We start from the raw sequence: 25,575 nt of genomic DNA, 5'->3' as shown, positions 1-25,575 counted from the left end.
AGCAATGTGTCCCTCCTGGAGAGGGTCATGTTGGGAGTTATGTTACTGTATAACAGCTGTGACCTCTGATTGCATACACCCAGGTTCTCATTTGCTGCATATTATACAATGTTATGGCTCAAAGGTTCTCTCTGGGGCCTGTGTTCTACAATGCAGCCATGGGCCTCCGGTATGCACGGTACTGTGCCTTTAAGGGGGTGGACCACATTGCTATTATCAGATATCCGCCCCTGGAATGTCCCTGTGTCCTTTCCTCTATACATAGCAGCTTGTTATATATGTGATATATAGGCTGCATCCTGAGCCCTGGCAGGAGAGAGAAGCATGTCTGTGCTAATTACAGGACGCATACAGAGAGCTATGAACCTCTGCCTGTACCCATTAAGGACATGCAGAGCTTACACCGTAACCCCACAGGTACAGCACCAGCCATACGGGTGGCAGTGAGTACATAACGGGGTGGCAGTGAGAGGTGCAGTAGATTACGGGGCGGCAGTGAGAGGTGCAGTAGATTACGGGGCGGCAGTGACCGGTATAATAGATTACGGGGCGGCCGCGGCAGTGAGCGCTGCAGTGTGTTACGGGGTGGCAGTGAGTGATGCATTGTAGTGCATAATGGGACGGAAGTGAACGTGAAAGCTGCAGCATACCTGCTAACATTGGAGAACTGGGGCGGTAGTCGGGACAGGGCGCCGCGAATATTTGGGGGCGTGGTCTGTCGAAAAGGGGGCGTGGTCTATACTAGCGGCGCTGCCGCGAGGCCAACCCCCGTTGTTCGCCGCTGTGGAGGGCCTGGGTCATGCCCAGCAGCTCTGTAAACTGCTGGCCAGCCCAGCCCCCAGCTCCTCTGCCTGAATGAATAGACGCTGTGCGCATGCGCACAGCATCTATTCACGAACTACAGGGGGGGACTTACTCCTAGTCCCTGCCCCCCGGGCCCTCCCCAACCGCAGGACACTGCCTGCCGCGGGAGGGATGCGGGAACGTCCCAAAATAACGGGACGTTCCCGCGATAAGCTGGGCAGTTGAGGGGTATGGGCCCAGTGCGTAACAGGGCAGCAATAAGCGCTGCCTGTGTGTAACGGACGGGGCAGTAGTGAGTGCTGCAGTGCGTAATGCGGCAGCAGTGAGTGCTGCCTGTGCGTAATGGGGCTGCAGTGAGCACTGCAGTGCGTAACAGGTTCGCAGTGAGCGGTGCATTATGTTATGGGGCGGCAGTGAGCGCTGCAGTGTATTACAGGGTGACAGTGAGCAGTGCATTACATAATGGGGCTGCAGTGCTTTAAAGGGTGGCAGTAAGCGCTGCCTGTGTGTAGTGGGGCGGTAGTGAGTGCTGCCTATGCGTACAGGGCAGCAGGGCAGCAGTGCAGTGCTTAACGGGGTGGCAGTGAGCGCTGCAGTGCGTAACGAGGCAGCTGTTAGCACTGCAGTGTGTAACGGGACTGTAGTGAGCGCTGCCTGTGCATAACAAGGCGTCAGTGAGCGCTGCAGTGCGTAACGGGGCAGTAGTGGGCGGTGCAATGCGTTCCAGGGCATTAGTCAGTAAGTTACACAGCAGCAGTGAGCAGTGCAGTGTGTAACGGGGTGGCAGTGAGCACTGCCTGTGCATAACAGTGTGGCAGTGAGCGTTGCCTGTGCGAAACGGGGTGGCAGTGAGCACTGCAGTGCGGAACGGGGCAGTAGTGAGTGCGTTACTGAGCGTCAGTGAGCGGTGCAGTGTGTAATGGGGCGGCAGTGAATTTGGCCTGTGCATAATGGGGTGGCAGTGAGCACTGCAGTGTGTAATCGGTGGTAGTGACCAGTGCAGTGCATTACGGAGCAGTAGTGAACGGTGCAGTGCGTTACGGAGCGGTATTGAGCAGTGCAGTGTTTTACTGAGCATTAGTGATCACTGCAGTGCGTAACGGGGCGGCAGTGACCGCAGTATAATGAGATGTGACTGTGTTGTCCTTGCCTTTGTGTGTTGGCAGCTGGTAGATGATTTGCGGGCAGTGGCCGGAGACAGCATTGTGTCCACAGCAATGATCGTCCGAGAGCAGCACGCCAGGGATGAATCTATGCACAGGTGACTTGTGATGTTTATGTGTAATTACCACATTCTGAGACTTCCACACAGATGTGGCACTAACATGTTTTTCTATGGCACTACCCACGGCTTTGTCATAGGTCAAATGATAGACCCATCTTTGTCGCCCTTGCCTGTCTGTCTGCCTAACTCCTTTAGTATGTAAGCTATTACGAGCAGGGCCCTCCCCCCTCATGTGCTTTTCCTTCTCTTATTTAAACCTTCTTTGATGGCACCAAATCCTGCAGTTTTATGCCACCCTGATAGTTATGTCTGAGACGTCTGCTGATTCAGACCAGATAGCTGCTGCAAGTAAATAGCCACCACTCAGACAGTAAGAAATCCCGCCCTGCATATGGATCACTATTGACCTTCAAATCTATACACAATTCACTCACCATCCAATGATTTTCCCAGTCTATGCAAATGTAAGTAAGTCTGACTGTACCAGTCATCTGCGAGAGATGAGGTCAGCACTGACGTCACAGAATGCCTGGACACGTCCCAGAAAACATTCGGTTACCACCCACAAACACTGGTGTCCAGTGCCTCAACCTCCATCTGCTTTGCGTTTACAAACCATATGTATTTTCTGTCACTAATTGCCCTCACGCATGTGCATTCATTCCGTAATTGCTTGATTTGCGATGAACTCTGAATCGGGCCCATGTATTCTGTCATGGTCATCTGTTTTGCTTATTCGTTTATTTACTCTGCGAATCCCATGTGGCACCATAGATTTAAATAAAGGATAAGAATAATAGAATATTGTATATAAGAAGTCACCCACTAATTACCCTCCTAGCGTGGGTCACTGTCACGTAGGAAATCACCTGCTAATTTCCTTCTGCGTGTGGGACCCTGTCACATAGTAAGTCACCTGCTAATTACCCTCCTAGCGTGGGACGCTGTCACATAGGAAGTCACCTGCTAATTACCCTCCTAGCGTGGGATGCTGTCACATAGGAAGTCACCTGCTAACTACCCTCCTAGCATGGGACAGTGTCACATAGGAAGTCACCTGCTAATCACCCATCTAGCGTGGGACAGTGTCACATACAGATGGAGCGCCTCTGATCTTTGGCCGGGGATCTCTAGCATGCCTACGCTGGTGATCACCAGCGCAGAGGCGCTCCATCTGACTGGGACGCGCGTGCGTCCCAGTCAGATGGTGCGCCTCTGCACTGGCGCTAGCCCCTGCAAAAATGAGGCCGGCTCCATCTGTAGGAAGTCACTTGCTAATTACCCTCCTAGCATGGGACAGTGTCACATACGAAGTCAGCTGCTAATTACCCTCCTAGCGTGGGACAGTGTCGTATAGGAAGCCACCTCCTAATTACCCTACTAGCGTGGGACAGTGTCACTTAGGAAGTCACCTGCTAATCACCCTCCTAGCGTGGGACACGTCACATAGGAAGTCACCTGCTAATTACCTTCCTAGCGTAGGACAGTGTCGCATAGGAAGTCACCTGCTAATCACCCTCCTAATGTGGGACGCTGTCACATAGGAAGTCATCTGCTAATTACCCTCCTAGTATGGGATGCTGTCACATAGGCAGTTAACTACTAATTTCCCTCCTAGCGTGAGACGCTGTCACATAGGAAGTCACCTGCTAATTACCCTCCAAGCGTGGGACAGTGTCACATAGGAAGTCACCAGCTAGTTACCCTCCTAGCGTAGGACACTGTCACATAGGAAGTCACCTGCTAATTACCCTCCTATAGTGGGACGCGGTCACATAGGAAGTCAACTGCTAATTACCCTCCTAGTTTGGGACACCATCAAATAGGAAGTCCTCTGCTAATTACCCTCCTAGCGTGGGATGTTGTCACATAGGAAGTCACCAGCTAGTTACTCTTCTAGCGTAGGACGCTGTCACATAGGAAGTCACCTGCTAAATATCCTCCTAGCGTGGGACACGTCACATAGGCAGTTAACTGCTATTTACCCTCCTAGCGTGGGATGCTGTCACATAGTAAGTCATCTGCTAATTAACCTCCTAGCATGGGATGCTGTCACATGGGAAGTCATCTGCTAATTACCCTCCTAGCGTGGGACACCGTCACATAGAAAGTCACCTGCTAATCACTTTCCTAGCGTGGAACATGTCACATAGGAAGTCACCTGCTAATTACCCTCCTAGAGTGGGACAGTGTCACATAGGAAGTCATCTGCTAACTACCCTCCTACCCTCTCTAAAGCAAGAATGCGGTAAAAACCCCATTATCTGGGTTTTTACCGCATTTTGATATGCAGCAAAACCCGCATGGCGGGTTTTCACTGCGAGGGGTATCGCCAGCAAAAGCTGGCGATACCCCATAGAAGCCTTTGGGCTTCTTAACGCGACCCACGCCACCTCGCGCCGACCACCCCCCACCCTCCTAGCGTGGGATGTTGTCACATAGGAAGTCACCAGCTAGTTACTCTTCTAGCGTAGGACGCTGTCACATAGGAAGTCACCTGCTAAATATCCTCCTAGCGTGGGACACGTCACATAGGCAGTTAACTGCTATTTACCCTCCTAGCGTGGGATGCTGTCACATAGTAAGTCATCTGCTAATTAACCTCCTAGCATGGGATGCTGTCACATGGGAAGTCATCTGCTAATTACCCTCCTAGCGTGGGACACCGTCACATAGAAAGTCACCTGCTAATCACTTTCCTAGCGTGGAACATGTCACATAGGAAGTCACCTGCTAATTACCCTCCTAGAGTGGGACAGTGTCACATAGGAAGTCATCTGCTAACTACCCTCCTAGCACGGGACAGTGTCACATAGGAAGTCACCTGCTAAGTACCCTCCTAGCGTGGGACAGTGTCACAAAGGAAGTCACCTGCTAATTACCCTCCTAGCGTGGGACAGTGTCACATAGGCAGTCACCTGCTAATTACCCTCCTAGTGTTGGACACTGTCATTTAGGAAGTCACCCAATATTTAACCTCTTAGTGTGGGACAGTGTCACATAGGAAGTCACCTGCTAATTACCCTCCTAGCGTGGGACAGTGTCACATAGGCAGTCACCTGCTAATTACCCTACTAGCGTGGGACAGTGTCACATAGGAACTCACCTGCAAATTACCCTCCTAGCGTGGGACAGTGTCACATAGGAAGTAATCTGCTAATTACCCTCCTAGCGTGGGACAGTGTCATATAGGAAGTCACCTGCTAATTACCCTCCTAGCGTGGGACAGTGTCACATAGGAAGTCACCTGCTAATTACCCTCCTAGTGTGGGACACTGTCATTTAGGAAGTCACCCAATATTTAACCTCTTAGTGTGGGACAGTGTCACATAGGAACGCACCTGCAAATTACCCTCCTAGCGTAGGACAAGTGTCACATAGGAAGTCACCAGCTAATTACCCTCCTAGCGTGGGATAGTGTCACATAGGAAGTCACCTGCTAATTACCCTCCTAGAGTGGGACGCTGTCACATAGGAAGTCATCTGCTAATTCCCCTCCTAGCGTGGGACGCTGTCACATAGGAAGTCACCTGCTTATTACCTTCCTAGCGTGGGATGCTGTCACAAAGGGGGAGATTCTCTAAAGCAAGAATGCGGTAAAAACCCCATTATCTGGGTTTTTACCGCATTTTGATATGCAGCAAAACCCGCATGGCGGGTTTTCACTGCGAGGGGTATCGCCAGCAAAAGCTGGCGATACCCCATAGAAGCCTTTGGGCTTCTTAACGCGACCCACGCCACCTCGCGCCGACCACCCCCCACCCCCCTCACCTGCTGTGTCCAGGCAGCAGAGCGCTGTGCTGCCTGGACTTGTGACCTCCTCCCTGCACTGTATCCTCTTCCGGGTGCAGGGAGGAGGAGGAGAGGCCACCCGGCAGCAGCCCCGGGTAATGGAGGGAGCCGGAGGGACCCGCAGCACATCGCCGGCAAGATTACAAAGGACTGCTCTTAACGCAAGAGCTGTCCTTTGCCATAATTATCGCATATGTTACAGCATATGCAATAATTAGGTCTGCGGTAGCCGGCGATGTGCGGCGGACAGGAGGCGCAGATGTTACAGCATCCCGCCCATAGGCAGTTAACTGCTAATTAGGAAGTCACCCAATATTTAACCTCTTAGTGTGGGACAGTGTCACATAGGAACGCACCTGCAAATTACCCTCCTAGCGTAGGACAAGTGTCACATAGGAAGTCACCAGCTAATTACCCTCCTAGCGTTGGACGGTGTCATCTGCTAATTACCCTCCTAGCGTGGTACAGTGTCACATAGGAAGTCACCTGCTAATTACCCTCCTAGCGTGGGACACTGTCACATAGGAAGTCACCTGCTATCCACCCTCCTAGCGTGGGACAGTGTCGCATAGAAAGTCACCTGTTAATTACCCTCTTAGTTTGGGACGCCATCATTTAGGAAGTCACCTGCTAATTACCTTCCTAGCATGGGATGCTGTCACATAGGAAGTCATCTAATTACCCTCCTAGCTTGGGACGCTGTCACATAGGAAGTCATCTTTTAAATACCCTCCTAGCCTGGGACATCGTCACAAAGGCAGTCACCTGCTAGCAACCCTCCTAGCGTGGGACAATTTCACATAAGTCACCTGCTAATTACCTTCCTAGCTTGGGACAGTGTCACATCGGAAGTCACCTGCTAATTACGCTCTAGTGTGGGATGCTGTCACGTAGGATGTCACCTACTAGTTTCCCTACTAGTGTGGGACGCTGTAATTTAGGAAGTCATCTGCTAATTCCCCTCCTAGTGTGGGGCTCTGTCACATAATAAGTCATCTGCTAATTCCCCTCCTAGCGTGGGACGCTGTCACATAGGAAGTCACCTGCTAATTACCTTCCTAGCGTGGGATGCTGTCACACAGGGGGAGATTCTCTAAAGCAAGAATGCGGTAAAAACCCCATTATCTGGGTTTTTCCGCATTTTGATATGCAGCAAAACCCGCATGGTGGGTTTTCACTGCGAGGGGTATCGCCAGCAAAAGCTGGCGATACCCCATAGAAGCCTTTGGGCTTCTTAACGCAACCCACGCCACCTCGCGCCGAACCCCCCTCACCCCCCTCACCTGCTGTGTCCAGGCAGCAGAGCGCTGTGCTGCCTGGACTTGTGACCTCCTCCCTGCACTGTATCCTCTTCCGGGTGCAGGGAGGAGGAGGAGAGGCCACCCGGCAGCAGCAGCAGCCCCGGGTAATGGAGAGAGGGGGAAAGCCGGAGGGACCCGCAGCACATCGCCGGCAAGATTACAAAGGACTGCTCTTAACGCAAGAGCTGTCCTTTGCCATAATTATCGCATATGTTACAGCATATGCAATAATTAGGTCTGCGGTAGCCGGAGATGTGCGGCGAACAGGAGGCGCAGATGTTACAGCATCCCGCCCATAGACAGTTAACTGCTAATTACCCTTCTAGCGTGGGATGCTGTCACATAGTAAGTCATCTGCTAATTATCTTCCTAGCGTGGGACACCGTCACATAGAAAGTCACATGCTAATTACCCTCCTAGCGTGGGACAGTGTTATATAGGAAGTCACATAGGAAGTCACATGCTAATTACCCTCCTAGCATGGGACAGTGTCACATAGGAAGTCATGTGCTAATAACCTTCCTAGCGTGGGACAGTGTCACAATGGAAGCCACCAAATAATTACCCTCCTAGCGTGGGACGCTGTCACATAGGAAGTCATGTGCTAAATAGCCTCCTAGCGTGGGACACCGTCACATAGGAAGTCACCTGCTGAATACCCTCCTAATGTGGGACGCTGTCACATAGCAAGTCACCTGCTAATCACCTTCCAAGCATTGGACGCCATCACATAGGCAGTTAACTGCTAATTACCCTCCTAGCGTGGGGTACTGTCACATAGGCAGTTAACTGCTAATTACCCTCCTAGCGTGGGACGCTGTCACATAGTAAACCATCTGCTAATTACCCTCCTATCGTGGGATGCTGTCACATAGGAAGTTATCTGCTAAATTACCCTCCTATCATCGGACAGTGTCCCATAGAAAGTCACCTGCTAATTACCCTCCTAGCGTGAGACTCTGTCACATAGGAAGTCACTTGCTATCCACCCTCCTAGCGTGGGACAGTGTCACATAGAAAGTCACCTGTTAATTACCCTCCTAGTTTGGGACGCTATCACATATGAAGTCACCTGCTAATTACCTTCCTAGCATGGGACACTGTCACATAGGAAGTTATCTAATTACCCTCCTAGCATGGGACACCGTCACATAGGAAGTCACCTGCTAACCACCCTCCTAGCGTTGGACAGTGTCACATAGAATTTCACCTGCTAATTACCCTCCTAGCGTGGGACGTGGTCTTATAGGAAGTCACCTGCTAATTACTCTCCTAGCGTCGGACAGTGTCACATAGGAAGTCACCTGCTAAATACCCTCCTAGCTTGGGACAGTGTCACATAGGAAGTCACCTGCTAATTACCCTCCTAGCGTCGGACAGTGTCACATAGGAAGTCACCTGCTAATTACCCTCCTAGCGTGGGACGCGGTCTTATAGGAAGTCACCTGCTAATTACCCTCCTAGCGTTGGACAGTGTCACATAGGAAGTCACCTGCTAAATACCCTCCTAGCTTGGCACAGTGTCACATAGGAAGTCACCTGCTAATTACCCTCCTGGCGTGGGACAGTGTCACATAGGAAGTCACCTGCTAATTACCCTCCTAGCGTGGGACGTGGTCTTATAGGAAGGCCCATTGCTAATTACCCTCCTAGAGTGGGATGCTGTCACATAGGAAGTAACATGCTAATCATCCTCCTAGCGTGAGACAGTGTCACATAGGAAGTCACCTGCTATTTACCCTCATAGTTACATAGTAGGTGAGGCTGAATAAAGACTTGCGTCCATCTAGTTCAACCTATGGTTATAGTAGCTTATCCCTTGTTGTATAGTATGTTCTGATATTTTAAAGACAGATTATGTTACTTTTGCATACCCATGGATGTTTTTAACCAATAAATGTTTATCCAACTGTAACACTGTAGGGGAATTTGGATGCCTTTTCCTGGGGTAGAAGGCAGCCAACAGCAGCTGAGTAATCACACCAGTCCAGTCTTTGTGGTACAACTGGCCACAACCAGTTTTATTTCAGCAGAAAACAAAATAAATATAAAAAGAAAGTACCTTGCCTGTCCGGCACTAACTATACACAGGGTGCTCCTAACTGTCACTAAAGAAAAATACAAAGTTTCCCAGTCAACACAGGGTGGCTCACTTGTAAAAGGCAGGTTTGCTTCTCACACAGAGGGGGATATTCAATCTTGCTTCCCCGACAGCATTGAACAGGGTTTCCTGCCAGAACGAGCCCGACATCTCTAGCTGTCGGGCTCGTTCTGCCGAGAACAGCCGGGAAGTGACGAGATGCCGGCTGCATCTCGTCACTTCCCGGCCGCAACTCGCGGTCACGCCCCCTTCTCGTCCCGCTGCAGGCGAGACATTGAATCCCGCCTGCGTGTTCTCGGTCGAGCTGACCGAGAACGGGACTGGGTCACGGCAGGCGAGCTGAAGATTGAATATCCCCCAAAGACTCTGCAATCTCCCAGGCAATCCTCTCACACTGTTCACTCTGGCAGCCTTTTTACAGCTTGCTTGCTGATTAGCCCTCTGTGAGGCAAAACACCTGTTTCTAAAAGGTGTAGGACAAGTACCTGCCCTCAAACACTACTCCAGTGTTCTTGTCACATATCCCCCTCCCCTGTTTCGACCTAGGGGCCGGAACACTTGTAGCCCCCAAACAGAAGGTGCGTGACAATGCATCTGCATTGGCCAACTGGGAACCTGGTCTATGTTCGACCTTAAACTTGAAATCCTGTAATGCTAGAAACCATCTGGTTACCCGAGCATTCTGACCTCTGTTTACATGCATCCATTTTAAAGGGGCGTGATCTGTCACTAGCCTGAACTGTCTTCCCAAGAGGTAATACCTCAAGGTATCTAATGCCCATTTAATGGCCAAAGCCTCCTTTTCCACAATGGCATACCTTTTTTCATGCTCATTGAGTTTCCTACTCAAATAGATGATAGGGTGTTCATCCCCATCTCTGGTTTGGGACAACACAGCCCCTATCCCTACCTCTGAGGCATCTGTCTGTACAACAAATTATTTTGAAAAATCTGGCGTTATCAGTACAGGTTGTGAACACAAAGCCACTTTTAATGCTTGGAACGCTTTTTCTGCATCAGGGTTCCATTTCATCGTATTTGACTGCTTCCCCTTGGTAAGGTCTGACAATGGCACTGCTGTGGCTGCAAAATTAGGAATAAATCAGGGACAATGTCATGTTTTATTATGGTCGTTTGGCCAGGCAGCTCTGAAAATATCTCCCTATTTCGGTTGAGAAATTCTTTAACCTGATTGTTCTGATCAGCTGACAATGTCTCTGACACCTTCACCGCGGGAAGCAACCGAGGTGAAGACGCCAAAGGCTCCGCTGACAGAGACAACCTATCTTTCCAGGGTTTGATTAAGTTAACATGGTAGATTTGTTCAGGTTTTCTCTTACCTGGTTGGTATACTTTATAATTGACCTCATTCACTTTTTCCAAAATTTCAAATGGTCCCTGCCATTTAGCTAGGAACTTGCTTTCCACAGTGGGCACCAACACAAGAACTCTATCCCCCGTAGCAAATTTCCGTATCTTGGCACTCCGGTTATATACCCTCTGTTGAGCACTTTGGGCTTGTTCCATGTGCTGTCTGACAATAGGTACCACGGTTGCAATCCTATCCTGCATTTGTGATACATGTTCAACAACGCTTTTATAAGGGGTGGGTTGTCCTTCCCACGTCTCCTTGGCAATGTCCAACAGCCCTCTGGGGTGTCTACCATACAACAAATCAAATGGAGAAAACCCAGTAGAGGACTGTGGAACTTCTCTGATGGCCATCAACAAGTAGGGCAACAAACAATCCCAGTTTTTCCCATCTTTGTCAACAACCTTTTTCAACATACTTTTTAATGTTTTATTAAATCTTTCCACCAACCCATCAGTTTGGGGATGGTAGATAGACGTCCTGAGGTGGGTGACCTTAAACAATTTGCACAATTCTTTCATGACCCTTGACATAAATGGAGTACCTTGGTCAGTCAAAATTTCTTTTGGTATTCCCACTCTACTGAAAACCTGCACCAGTTCCCTAGCTATCGCTTTGGTTGTGATAGTGCGTAAAGGGACAGCCTCAGGATATCGAGTGGCGTAGTCCACTATTACCAAAATATACTGATGGCCCAGAGCGGATTTTAACAAGGGCCCCACGAGATCCATGGCTATTCTGTCAAATGGGACCTCTATAATAGGCATGGGAACTAGTGGGCTCCTGAAATGAGGTCTAGGGGCATGATACTGGCATTCAGGACAGGAAGAACAATATTCAGACACTTCTTTATACACCCCTGGCCAAAAGAACCTTTGTAAAACTCTTTCAGTGGTCTTTTCTGCCCCTAAATGTCCTGCTTTAACATGACTATGGGCTAAATCTAGTACCGTTCTCCTATAAGGTTGGGGAACTACCAGCTGATCCACCACTTCCTCACCCTTTTTGAGAACGTGGTACAAAAGCTCATTACAAATAGCCATGTGGGGATAAGAAACCTTGGCACCTGGTACCACGGGTTCCCCATTAACAACCTTAACATTTTCTCTAGCCTTCAATAAAGTAGGGTCCTTTAACTGTTCAGACATAAACAAATCCTTCTTTACCTCCAGATCAGGTACTACTATCTCTCCGTTTCCAGCAAGAGGGTCCTCACTGGACTCTCCATCTCTCCCCTCCCCAGCCAAACTAGCAAAAGGTAAAGGGTCAGAAGGTTCAAAGGACCCACATACATCCACAAAATCATTGGCATTAACTACTGGCTCTTCACTTCTCCCATCTGTGGCTAAATGTAATTCCCACAGCTTCCAAAAATGAGGAAAATCCCTCCCTATTATGGCCTCATGCACCATAGAGGGGACCAGTCCTACTTTCACAATTGCTGACCCACAACAAGTTTCTATATGTACTTCAGCAGTGGCATAATGTTGGGTATCCCCATGTATACAAGTAACCCCAATAGGTATTTGCTGGACCTTTAAGGGATTCACTAATCCAGCTTTCACAAGGGTAACCAAACTTCCTGGGTCCAGCAAAGCCTCTACCCGGTTACCCTCTAAGAACACATCACACATTTGTCTTTCGAGTTTAGGAGAAGGCACCACAGTACAGGCTAATCTAGCAAAGAAAAACATTCTGCGTTTTTCAAAGGCAGCATCACATTGCATGGGTTCCTGCGTAACTGGGCAATTAGCAATAATATGACCTGGCATACCACACCTGAAACATTTAATCACACGATTATCAACCCGTTTGGGCAGCATAGACCTTTCTAGTCCCATTGGCCTGTCTCCAGGGCCACTGTTTACAGTCTCTCCAGCCTTGCGCTCTCTTAACCGCCCAGCAACATTTTCCCAGTCTTCACTGAAGGGCGCTGTCGGGGATCTGTGGGGTGCTGGGTGGTCATCAGTAATTCCTCTGCCGCCAGATACCTCTCTACCATGTCCACTAACCGGTCAGCAGTATCCGGATTTCCATGGCTCACCCACTTGCGCAGGACCACAGGCAAGGATCTCAAATAGCGGTACATGACGACTCTTTCCACCATCTGGGGACCAGTTAATGTCTCTGGCTGTAACCATTTTTTGGTTAGCTGAATAAGGTCGTGCATCTGTGAGCGAGGAGGCTTCTCCAGGGCATATACCCAGCGGTGCACACGTTGGGCTCTTACGGACAGTATGACTTCCAGGCGGGTTAGGATCTCAGTTTTTAACTTGTCATAGTCCCGAGCACCTGCAGGGCTTAAATCAAAGTATGCTTTTTGGGGCTCACCCGAGAGAAAAGGTGCTAGCAGACTGGCCCATTGTGCTTCCGGCCAGTTCTCACGCTCAGCAGTCCTTTCAAACGTGGTCAGATAGGCCTCCACATCATCAGTCTCTGTCATTTTCTGCAGGAAGTGACTGGCCCGGATAGAACTAGAGCTGGCTGGAGCACTGACGGCCACATCACCGGTCCGTGTTGCCAGGCTTCGCACCACTTCGGTTAAGGCCTCTCTATCCTGATGCTGTTGCCTGCAAAGTTCATCCATTGCCACCTGCTGCTCTCTCCTATTTTCCTCAATGGCCACCTGTTGCAGCTTGGTGGCCTCCTGCTGAGCTGCTGTGGCCTCCCGCTGTACCGCTGTAGCTTGCAGCAAGGCTTTAAGCAGTTCCTCCATGTAAACAGATTTTTCAGGTGGCTTTGTAGCTGCTTTTACCCATGACATATATAAAATCCGCAGGCAATTGTCAGCAACTTCACACTGGGCTGTATCTGCATAAACCACTGTTTTCACACAGCTGCAGCTCTCACTTATGCACAGAACGGAGTGCTCGCATTCTCCACCAAGTTGTAACACTGTAGGGGAATTTGGTTGCCTTTTCCTGGGGTAGAAGGCAGCCAACAGCAGCTGAGTAATCACACCAGTCCAGTCTTTGTGGTACAACTGGCCGCAAACCAGTTTTATTTCAGCAGAAAACAAAATAAACATAAAAAGAAAATACCTGTCCGGCACTAACTATACACAGGGTGCTCCTAACTGTCACTAAAGAAAAATACAAAGTTTCCCAGTCAACACTGGGTGGCTCACTTGTAAAAGGCAGGTTTGCTTCTCACACAGAGACTCTGCAATCTCCCAGGCAATCCTCTCACACTGTTCACTCTGGCAGCCTTTTTACAGCTTGCTTGCTGATTAGCCCTCTGAGGCAAAACACCTGTTTCTAAAAGGTGTAGGACAAGAACCTGGGACAAATATACCTGCCCTCAAACACTACTCCAGTGTTCTTGTCGCACCAACCTTATTTTAAACGTATTTATAGTGTCTGCCGACACCACTTCTTCTGGAAGAGAGTTCCAAAGTTTGACTGCTCTGACTGTAAAGAAATTCTTTCTTCTAAATGAACAAAATCTTTTTTCTTCTTATCTAAACTTGTGCCCTCGCGTCCTAGATTCCTCTCTAGTAGAAAAAAGGGTGTTTGACAGTTCCTTATATTGGCCCCTAATATAGTTATACATGTTGAGCATATCCCCCCTTAAACGTCTTTTCTCTAGTGTAAATAGTCAAAAATTGTTTAATCTTTCCTCATATCTTAAATTCTCCATTCCCCTAATAAGCTTTGTTGCTCTTCTTTGGATTTTTTCTAATTCTATGATGTCCTTTTTATAGTGCGGGGCCCAGTACTGCACTGCGTATTCGAGGTGTGGTCTAAACGATGATTTGTACAGAGGCATAATTACTTTTGAGTCCCTAGTTTCCATGCCCCTTTTAATACTTGCGAGAATTTTGTTGGCCTTTTTTGTTGCTATATTACATTGAGCACTACACCCCAGTTTGTTGTCTATTTGGACTCCTAGATCCTTTTCAAGTACTGATTTACCCAATTCATCCCTGCTTAGGTTATAACTAGCACAATGGTTATGTCTCCCAAGGTGCATGACCTTGCATTTGTTCACATTGAACCTCATCTTCCACTTTCTTGCCCACTCATCTAGATTGTCATGATCATTTTGAAGCGTGGTGACATCTTCTGATGATTTGATAACTCTGCTCAGTTTTGTTTCATCCGCAAAGATGGATACATTGCTGAGTAACCCCATCCCAATATCGTTAATAAAAAATGTTAAACAAAATGGGCCCAAGAACCGAACCCTGTGGCACTCCATTTAGTACTGGTATCATATTTGATACAGCACTGTTTACGGCCACTCTTTGTTCTTTATTACACAGCCAATTCCCTACCCATCTACAGATATTTGCCCCTAATCCCATGTCCTCCATTTTATTTATCAACATCTTGTGTGGTACTGTGTCGAAGGCTTTAGCAAAATCTAGGAAAATCACATCTACAGCGTTTCCATTATCAATGTTTTTGCTAACCTCTTCATAGACACCAAGTAGATTAGTTTGGCATGAACGATTTTTCACAAACCCATGCTGGTTATTACTGAGTAAACTATGAAGGTCTAAATATTCCTTGATACCATCTCTTAAAAATCCTTCAAATAGTTTACCCACTATTGATGTTAAACTAACAGGTCTGTAATTAGCCGGATCATCCTTTTTTCCTTTTTTGAATAATGGCACTACCTCTGCTATTCTCAAGTCTTTTGGTACCTTTCCTGATGATAGTGAATTTTAACCCCTTCCCGACGGGGCCTTTTTTGTTAACTTTTCTTTTTTTTTTCCTCCTCGCGTTCAAATAAGCGTAACTTTTTTAATTTTCCGCCTATATAGACACATGAGGGCTTTTTTTTTGCGGGACAAGTTGTACTTTTTAATGGTACCATTTACTATACCGTTTTTTCTAATTTGCGTCGCGTCGCCATGTTCTGCGGCTTATAACTTTTTTATTTTTCCACCTACGGACCTGGGTGAGGGCTCATTTTTTGCGGGCTGAAGTGTACTTTTTAATTAATACCATTATGGGATATGTGCGACTTTCTGATCTCTTTTAGTTACATTTTTTTGGGTAGGCGATGCGACCAAAAAACGTAGTTTTGGCGTTGGGAATTTTTTTCCGTTTACGCCTTTAAACGTGCGGGATAACTAATGTTATATTTTAATAGATCGTACTTTTAGGAACACGGCGATACCAAATATGTTTATTTTTTTTATTTTTTATTTATTTTTATTTGTGAAATGGGGAAAGGGGGGTGATTTGAACTTTTAATATATTTTTTTTTTAAACTTTATTTTTTTTTTTTTTTTACTTTTACTACAAGGCCCCCTAGTGTACTTGACCACTAGGGGGCGCGATCGCCTGTACTAGGTTCAGCCATAGAGCTCTATGGCTGAACATAGTGATTTTCAGCACTTCCTATTACATCCTGCCTCAGGCAGGATGTAATAGGTATGCTGACATGGCCAGCACAGGGGTCTACATTAGACCCCTGGCTGCCATGGCAACCGATCGGCACCCTCCGATCTCGCCGCGGGGGGCCCCGATCGGCGCCGGAGGGGGGCGCCCCCCCTCCGATCAGCTATTTAAGCACTGCGGGCGCTTTGCCCGCGGTGCTTAAAGGGTTAAACGGCCACGATCAGCGAACTCGCCGCTCGTGGCCGTGAGAGCAGGTGCCTGGCTGTAATATACAGCCATTACCTGCTCTCTTTCAAGCCAGCTCACTCCGTGAGCTGGCTTGATTCCCCCGCAACCGTCGTATGACGTATATATACGTCATACGTCGGGAAGGGGTTAAAGATATAATGTAGAGGGGAAGCTAATTCCTCCCTTAATTCCATTAGTACCCTAGGATGAATCCCATCTGGCCCAGGTGATTTATTTGTTTTGATTTTGCTGAGCCTCAATATTATTTCCTCGGTAGGGAATTCAATATTGAGGCCCGGCTTGTTCATCCCATTTGTGGTATGTGTTCGTTCCACAGTCTGCTCTCCCTTAGTAAACACTGATGAGAAGAACTCATTTAACAGTTCTGCTTTTCTCTTGTCCTCCGTAAAACTTTTTCCATTGATATCGGTTAGTGGCCCTATGTTGTCCTTAATTATACGTTTACTATTTGAAAAACTTCTGTCCCTCCTAGCGTGGGACAGTGTCACATAGGAAGTCACCTGCTTATTACCCTCCTAGCGTGGGACAGTGTCACATAGGCAGTTACCTGCTAATTACCCTACTAGGATAGGGCAGTATCACATAGGAAGTCACCTGCAAATTATCCTCCTAGCGTAGGACAGGGTTCACATAGGAAGTCACCTGCTAATTACCTTCCTAGCATGGGATGCTGTCACATAGGAAGTTACATGCTAATCACCCTCCTAGCCTGAGACAGTGTCACATAGGAAGTCGCCTGCTATTTACCCTCCTAGCATGGGACAGTGTCACATAGGAAGTCGCCTGCTATTTACCCTCCTAGCATGGGACAGTGTCATATAGGAAGTCACCTGCTAATTACCCTCCTAGCATGGGACAGTGTCACATAGGCAGTTACCTGCTAATTACCCTACTAGGATGGGGCAGTATCACATAGGAAGTCACCTGCAAATTATCCTCCTAGCGTAGGACAGTGTCCCATAGGCAGTCACCTGCCGGTACTTGTTTCCTATCACGGCGCCAGCGATTTTAATTGTATCCATCGGGTCCGAAAAAAATCGGGTCGATCGCATGTCATGCAACCAAATCGCTTTTTAAATTGGAACCAATGTTAACTGGTCCCTGAGACCCGATTTTACATTGGTCCCAATGTTAAATGCCCCCCAAATGTTAACGCCACCCCATGATGAACGCCAACCCGAAGCGTGGTGAGCGCAGCGAGCCGGCGAGGGGCGGCGGTACGCGTCCTCCGACCTTTTCATACCCCCACTATCCACGTCGGCGAGCAGACGTGCATAACTTAACAGGTATTCCGCGTCCCCTCGCGGGGCTCGCCACGCTTCGGGCTCGGTGGTTCACTGCGCTCGCCACACTTTATAGAATCAACTCCACGCCGACGTGGTTAGTGGGGGTATAAAAAGGTCGGAGGACGCGTACCGCCGCCCCTCGCGAACTCGCTGCACTCGCCATGCTTCGGGTTGGCGTTCATCGTGGGGTGGCGTTAACAATAGGGGGGCATTTCACATACAAATTACCCATCAAGGTGGGTATACAATCAAAAATCGGGTATGGTGGGCCATTTAACATTGTTTCCTATGTAAAATCGGGTCCATCACATTGGTCGCATTGTATGCCATTATAATGGCATACAATGGACCCGATTTTACATAGGAATTTAACATTGAGTACAATGCATTCAATGTTAAATCGCGTCGGTCGCATCGCATGCCATTATAATGGCATGCGATGGACCCGATTTTCTAATTGTCAGGAAAGGCTAAAAATAGCCCGAAATCGCGTTGGTCGGGTCCCATCGCATACCTTAACTTAAGGTATGCGATGGGTCCCGATGGGCGCCGTGCTTGGAAACAAGTACCCACCTGCCAATTACCCTCCTAGTGTGGGATGCTGTAATTTAGAAAGTCACCCGATATTTACCCTCCTAGCGTGGGCCTCTGTCACATAGTAAGTCGTCTGCTAATTACCCTCCTAGAGTGGGACGCTGTCACATAGGAAGTAACCTACTAATAACTCTCCTAGCATGGAACACCTTCCAATAGGAAGTCACCCTCTAATTACCCTCCTAGCCTGGGACACTGTTAGGAAGGAATTCACCTGCTAATTTCACTTATACCGTGTGACAGTGTCACATAATAAGTCACCTGCTAATTTCCTTCCTAGCGTAGAACAGTGTCACATAGGAAACCACCTACTAATTACCCTCCTAGTTTGGGACGCCATCACATAGCAAGTCTCCTGCTAATTACCATCCTAGCATGGGACAGTGTCACATAGGAAGTTACCTGCAAATTACCCTCCTAGCTTGGGACAGTGTCACATAAGAAGTCACGGTACTTGCACGGCGCCCCGATAATTAGTCGCCCGATTTTTTAATCGCATCGCATGCCATACACCTGATGGCATGCGATGCGATTTTAACGCATATACGATATTAAATTGTATAAGCACCCTAATGGGTGCTTACAATGCTTAAATGCACCCTCACACCACCCCCCAAGTATAAACGTGAACCCGAAGCATGGCGAGCGGCATGGCGAGCGCAGCGGTATGCGTCCTACGACCTTTTCATACCCCCACTATCCACGTCGGCGTGGAGTTGATTTTATAAAGTGGCGAGCTCAGCGAGCCACCGAGCCCGAAGCGTGGCAAGCTCAGTGAGGGGACGCGGATACCTGTGAAGGTATCCGCGTTCCCTCGCGGGGCTCGCCACACTTTGGGCTCGGTGGCTCGCTGCGCTCGCCACACTTTATAACATCAACTCCACGCCGATGTGGATAGTGGGGGTATGAAAAGGTCGTAGGACGCGTACCGCCGCCCCTCGCGGGCTCGCTGCGCTCGCCAAGCTTTGGGTGCTTCTACAATTTATAATTGCATCCCATCGCATTGTATGCCATATACAATGGCATACAATTTTAAATTTGTATGCCATTGTAAAACATCGGCCGATATCGCATCGCATGCGATATGGTCTGCGATGCGATGGGCACCGTGATAGTACACAAGAACCGAAGTCACCTGCTAATTACCCTCCTAGCGTTGGACAGTGTCACATAAGAAGTCTGGCCCTGAAGAAGCTGACCTGCGAAGCGCGTGCCGGCTAGCGGTGCGCAAGCAGATACAGCTCTCTCTCACTTTATTATTATTTTTCATATTAGGATGCATTTACGAATGTGTGTTTGTGACGTTATCCCACAGCCCTTGTAAGGGTAGTGGATATCATCAGGTACATTCACCGGCACCACCCAACCACTGACGTGCCCAGCCATTGAGCTTCATTACAAGGCACTGACGTAGGACGGGCGGCCGTCCACCGCAGCTCTGCCTATAGATGCTGGAATTGACTCCAACCAGTCAGCCCTCTAATGATCTGTGAGCACTGCGCATATCGTTCTAACGCAGTTGCCAGAAGATCTAGATATAAGCTGAACCATTGGTGGTCACGATTGTAATGAAACATATACTGGCATCTGTACCGCTGGTGCAAATATAAGCACAAGCAGTGAGTGACGGTTAGCCGGTTATCTGCAGGCTAAGGTAACACTCCACATGCGGGATTGCAGTGGATGATTGCCAGCCACGCTATACGGTGTCTAGTGCTGACCCCTGATACATATCCCAGTAAGATAATTCTCTGGGTAATGGGAAATTAGTCAGTTACTAGGCTACTATACCGAATGCAGCAGTATTGAAGTACCTGATATGTGGGCATCATCAGGATAATAAAATAATTAATTTATGTGAAAACCCCAATCCTGCCCGATAACGCACTACACACCAACCAATTAAGACTATATAAGTGTATATGAGAGAGCAATCTGCTTGCCACCTTCATTTTAATTATCTGTAATTTCCTATTATTATTGTTGTTTGTTCCCTCTATGTTTTAACATATTTCGCAGTTATTTTATGATTGTCTATTAAAAGTTAAATTTTAATACTGTTAGGTGCACCCAATCTATAGGACTTTCTTTCTCTCTTCTTTCCATCACATAAGAAGTCACCTTCTAATTACCCTCCTAGCGTGGGACACCGTCACATAGGAAGTCACCTGCTAACCACCCTCCTAGCGTGGGACAGTGTCTCATAGAAAGTCACCAGCTAATTACCCTCCTAGCGTTGGACATTGTCACATAGGAAGTCATCTGCTAATTACCCGCCTTGCGTGGGACAGTGTCACATAGGATGTTACCTGCTAATTACCGTTCTAGCATGGGAGAGTGTCACATAGGAAGTCACCTGCTAATTAACCTCCTAGCGTGTGACAGGTTCACATAAGAAGCCACCTTCTTATTACCTAATTACCCTCTTAGCGTTGGACAGTGTCACATAGAAAGTCACCTGCTAATTACCCTCCTAGCATTTGACAGTGTCACATAGGAAGTCACCTGCTAATTACCCTCCTTGCGTTGGACAGTGTCACATAGGATGTTACCTGCTAATTACCGTTCTAGCATGGGAGAGTGTCACATAGGAAGTCACCTGCTAATTAACCTCCTAGCGTGTGACAGGTTCACATAAGAAGTAGAGAAAAAAAGTCTAAGAGTGACTACAGAGAACACTATAGGGTTTTTGGGGCACACTTATGAAATAGACGATAGTTGAGATAAAGTAGAAATTAAGACTTAACCTTTATTAGGTAGCTAAAAGATTATAAGATACATACAAAGAAAATGGGTACATTTCAAATACATATAGAAAACAATTGCAATCAGTTTTATATTCCACGCGTTCTCAGGGTACGGAATATAATGACATACAATTAAATGATTCAATTCAATCGAGGCGAAAATGTTTAGACTGTCTCTCCTGTAACCATTGCATATAAGACTGCCAAATTAGTCACAAATGTTCAGACAGTTTACATTAGGGGCCTTATTGTAGTTCTCTCTAAGTGGCATATTCCTTCTCAGATGGACCATGTGTACTGCAGGGGGGCAGATGTAACAGGTGCAGATAGAATTAGATATGGGTGAGTTATTTTGTTTCTGTGCAGGGAAAATACTGACTGCTTTATTTGGTACTTGTTTCCTAGCACGGCCACACCGATCATGATCTTGGGCATCGCAGGTAAAAAAATCGCGTTGGTCGCATCGCATGCGGGCAAAAAAATCGCATGCGATGCGACCGACGCGATGCCCCCGATTTCCCATAGGGAACAATGTTAAATGCCTCAATTTACCCAAATCATCATAGGGAACAATGGTAAATGGCCCAGAAACCCCCAAAAACACCCCTGAACAGTGAAATGGCCCCCCAAAATTTGTTAACGCCACCCCACGATCAACGTGAACCCGAAGCGTGGCGAGCGCAGCGGTAAGCGTCCTCCAACCTTTTCATACCCCCACTATCCACGTGGAGTTGAGAATAGAATAGTGTGGCGAGCGCACGCGGATACCTGTGAAGCCCGCGAAGGGACGCGTTTACCTGTGAAGGTATCCGCGTCCCCACGCGGGGTTCGCTGCGCTCGTCACGCTACGGGCTCGGTGGCTCGCTGCGCTCGCCACACTATTCTATTCTCAACTCCACGCCAACGTGGATAGTGGGGGTATGAAAAGGTCGGAGGACACGTACCGCCGCCCCTCGCGGGCTCGCTGCGCTCGCCACGCTTCGGGTTCACGTTGATCGTGGGGTGGCGTTAACTAATTTTGGGGGGCCATTTCACTGTTCAGGGGTGTTTTTGGGGGTTTCTGGGCCATTTACCATTGTTCCCTATGATGATTTGGGTAAATTGAGGCATTTAACATTGTTCTCTATGGGAAATCGGGGTCTCCCGCATAGGTACTGATCTGGCCCTTCACTGCTTAGCTTCTGAGTTCAGATGGTTTCAGGCGATCCAGTGTGGTATGGCTGTATTGCTCAGAGATGAGAGAGCAAAACTGAGTGGAAGTGAGCTGCAGTCAGCTTCTGTTGTTTACCAAATTAATTGGTGTTTCCCTGTTACCCCTGGCAGCATTGCAGGGAAAAACATCCCAATGTTTGACAAATGAGAGAGCCTTTAGTGATAGAGCGAGAGATAGAAAATAAAGATAGATAGGGTTAATATTAGGCAGTGTCCCCTCCTCTGCTGTCCATCATCATACTCAGTATCAGGTGGTGGATGAGAGGGAGAAAACAAAGCAGACCTCCCTTAGAATGGAAATTGGAAAAAATAGGAAGATATAGCTAGAGGCAGTGAGTCACCGGTTTATTCAACAGATATAGGCCCTTATTCAGATCTGATTGCAGTACAAATTTGTTTGGAAAATGGGCAAAACCATGTGCACTGCCGGTGAGGCAGATGTAACAGGTGCAGAGAGAGTTAGATTTGGGTGGGGTTTGTTGAAACTGAAATCTAATTTGCAGTGTAAAAATAATGCAGCCAGTATTTACCCTGCATAGATACAATATAACTCACACAAATCTAACTCTCTCTGCACATGTTACATCTGCCCCACCTGCAGTGCACATGGTTTTGCCCATTTTCCAAACAAATTTGTACTGAGCTCAGATCTGAATAAAGGCCATAGTCAAGATCAGTAAATCCACTTTTGTATGCCTACAGTCATATCTCCACATAAAATGTACCCTCTGTCCTAAATTCGGATAGCGTTCTGGGTGTCAGTGTGGTGGTAGTCTGAACACCCAGTTCACCCAGGGGTTGATAAGCAATGCTGGTACAGATAATTAAAATGCGTTTACAAAATGCAGCACAACCTAACTCACATTTTTATACAGCCAGACTCGGCATTGAAATCATCAAATATCACCTGTTGCAGATAAGTCAGGGAATTAGACACTGCTGTAAGCTATCAGATATGCCTTAGAAACCGTTCTCTACTACAAACATGTTGCTGATAGACAGGAAAAATTGTCAAAATAAGGAGAGGAAAAAAGAAACATTAGCGGTCTGCGCCGCTATGGTTAATTAGCGGTGATTTGTTCGATGTGGTTTATGGCGATATGCACTCTGTAAGTTGGTTGAAGCAAACGCAGGGGGAGACAGAGGGAGCTCGGGCAGAGCCCGTTACCTGACTGAAGTTATGTACCAGGTTCTCCGTGATTAGGAGGACGGTGTGCGGACCTCTGAATGTTACAGCCGCTGGTCACAGAGTCAGCCGGGGGAGGGAGGTGTATCCTGCGCATCACAAAGACACGTGTTTCGCCGGGGCTTGGTCACTGACGCCCCGGCGTCACCTGCAAATTACCCTCCTAGCTTGGGACAGTGTCACTTAGGAAGTCACCTGCTCATTACCCTCCTAGCGTGGGACACTGTCATATTGGAAATATTCTGCTAATCACCCTCCTAAAGTGGGGAGCTATCATATAGGAAGTCATCATCTAATTACCCTCCTAGTCTGTTTATCTGTCTCTGCCGGCTTTTCTGTCTCTGCCAGTTCTTGCCTGTCTCTGCCTGCCTCTAGATGCCCACACACTACAAAGATCTGCAATCTTTAGATATGTACATAAATTAGCCTTTTCCTTCCTGGACAAAAGATTTCGGGCAAGCACACATCTTTACCAAAGATTTATCGTAAGATGCCAAGTGCGTTCCTATGGATCTTTTGCTAAATCTTCTGATCTTCCATGCAGCATTATGGTGGGGTGGTCTTAGAATGCACACCCTATATACATGAGGTGCTATTATGCTGGGACATGTAGTTCTGCAAAGAAAAACACATGGTGCAGATGCACACTCTATATTATTAATCAATAATAGAGGTTGTTGGTATATTAAGTGGCCAAGAAATATTCGCCCACCAACCAGCTTCACGGTGACCACATTTCTGGTGGGTCACTAATATTTAGTTTGAATCTGGGGAACGGAACCCCAAAAAGGCCGGCATAAGCCGGTCACCCCAGGGCAGCACTCAAGTGAAAAACTAAGCTATAAGTGTATTAATAAGAAAGAAGCAGAAGCTAGTCGTTAAAAAGTGAAGTGCTAGAAAGTATAATATTAGTGGAAAATAAATAGTGCTAAATAAATGTTAGGGTGTGCCACCCCGAAAGCAACTCAGCCACACCAACCCAAGGGGAGCCGTGCCCCAAATCCATCCCCAAGACTTTCATGCAGCATGTAAGTTCAGAAGATGTAGCAAAAGATCCATGGGAGAGCGTATCCGATCGAGATCGGCTGATTTGCGCAAAAAATCATTAAAATCGGTCTATCTGGTCGGCCGATCGATCAGAAACAAATAATTTTGGTGTGTTGGCACCTTTAAACTTTACGTCATTGCAGCCTTCCTGTAACAAGATTCCTGCCCCCTGCTGTATGGACATAGTAACTGGCACTGACATATCTATTCTATATCTCTCTTTGTTAGCTGTCCGCCACCTGATGTTGTGGTTTGGCCACAGGAGGTGGAGCATGTCCGCAAGATGGCAGCACTGTGTTATGCACACAACGTTCCCATCATTCCGTTTGGCACAGGGACAGGCTTGGAAGGAGGAGTCACTGCGCTAAAGGTATGTATACCTATATAGAGATGTGTACTTACCTATACATACTGTAGTAGTTAAGGCCAAAAAAAGATATGCGTCCATCGAGTTCAACCTTGGTTAGTGTGTAATATAAATATATATATATATATATATATATATATATATATATATATATATATATATATATATATAAACACCCTCCCCCATAGAGAGACTCTAGGTTACCAATTGATTTGATGTCTAAAAGCTACCCACCCTTGATCTCCTGTTGTAGAATGTACCTTATCAAATGTCAGTGCCTCCACATAAGCCTCAGAACACAATCACATTTATATACAGTATATCTGAAGAAATGTATTCAAACAGCTGTATGTTAAAGCTTTGTTTTATGGTTCTGCTTTACTTTGTTTGGTTAAAAATATATTGTCGTATCACAGACTGTATATAAATAGGATAGCTACCCCTCTAGATTTTGTTCGATATGAGGCTGAGAAGCACTCACCAATCCATCGGCCTACACAAAAAACGGAGATGTGCCAGTCGCACTGAAGGTGTATTGATTAAATATGATAGGAAACCCCTGTAATAGGATAATCACTGTAATTAATTACGGTAGGGGGTGCTACCACGGACACAATACAAGGCAATTAAAGAGAAAAAAGGAAAGGGTGTCACTGTGTGGTGCACAGGAGGTGAATTTCACATAAAATTTAACCTTTATTGATTTCTTTATAAAATGTTGGGTACTTGTGTATTTTGGCGGCGCCCCCGATGTCCGTCGTACGACGAACAGATCGCATCGCATCGTATGCCATGCACCCGATGGCATGCGATGCGATGCGATTTTGACCCCCTATACGACCAAAAATCGTATAAGCACCCTAAAGGGTGCTTTTGAGCACCCAAATGGGTGCTAACAATGTTAAATGCACCCCCACGCCACCCCCCACTATAAACGT

General features: G+C 47.4%; 1 protein-coding gene across 2 annotated transcripts in view; it reads left to right on the top strand.

Moving 5' to 3' along the window:
* The first annotated feature begins 225 nt into the window (after positions 1–225).
* LDHD (lactate dehydrogenase D) overlaps positions 226–25,575 on the top strand; it is a 205,408-nt gene continuing 180,058 nt past the window's right edge. Inside the window, exons 1-3 of one of the 2 annotated variants that reach the window (XM_083165381.1) lie at positions 226–417; positions 1,971–2,065; positions 24,499–24,640. In XM_083165381.1, the coding sequence (XP_083021507.1) occupies positions 325–417; positions 1,971–2,065; positions 24,499–24,640 (330 nt within the window). In that variant the 5' untranslated portion in view covers positions 226–324. Of the gene's footprint in view, positions 418–984; positions 1,181–1,970; positions 2,066–24,498; positions 24,641–25,575 lie in introns of those variants that run through there. The other variant, XM_083165382.1, reaches the window with a different exon arrangement.

Source organism: Crinia signifera, chromosome 11 (genome assembly GCF_055691185.1).
Source record: "Crinia signifera chromosome 11, ASM5569118v1, whole genome shotgun sequence".
NCBI lineage: Eukaryota > Metazoa > Chordata > Amphibia > Anura > Myobatrachidae > Crinia > Crinia signifera.
Note: the sequence above shows the minus strand (reverse complement) of the source record. Positions and strands in the feature narration are given on the sequence as shown.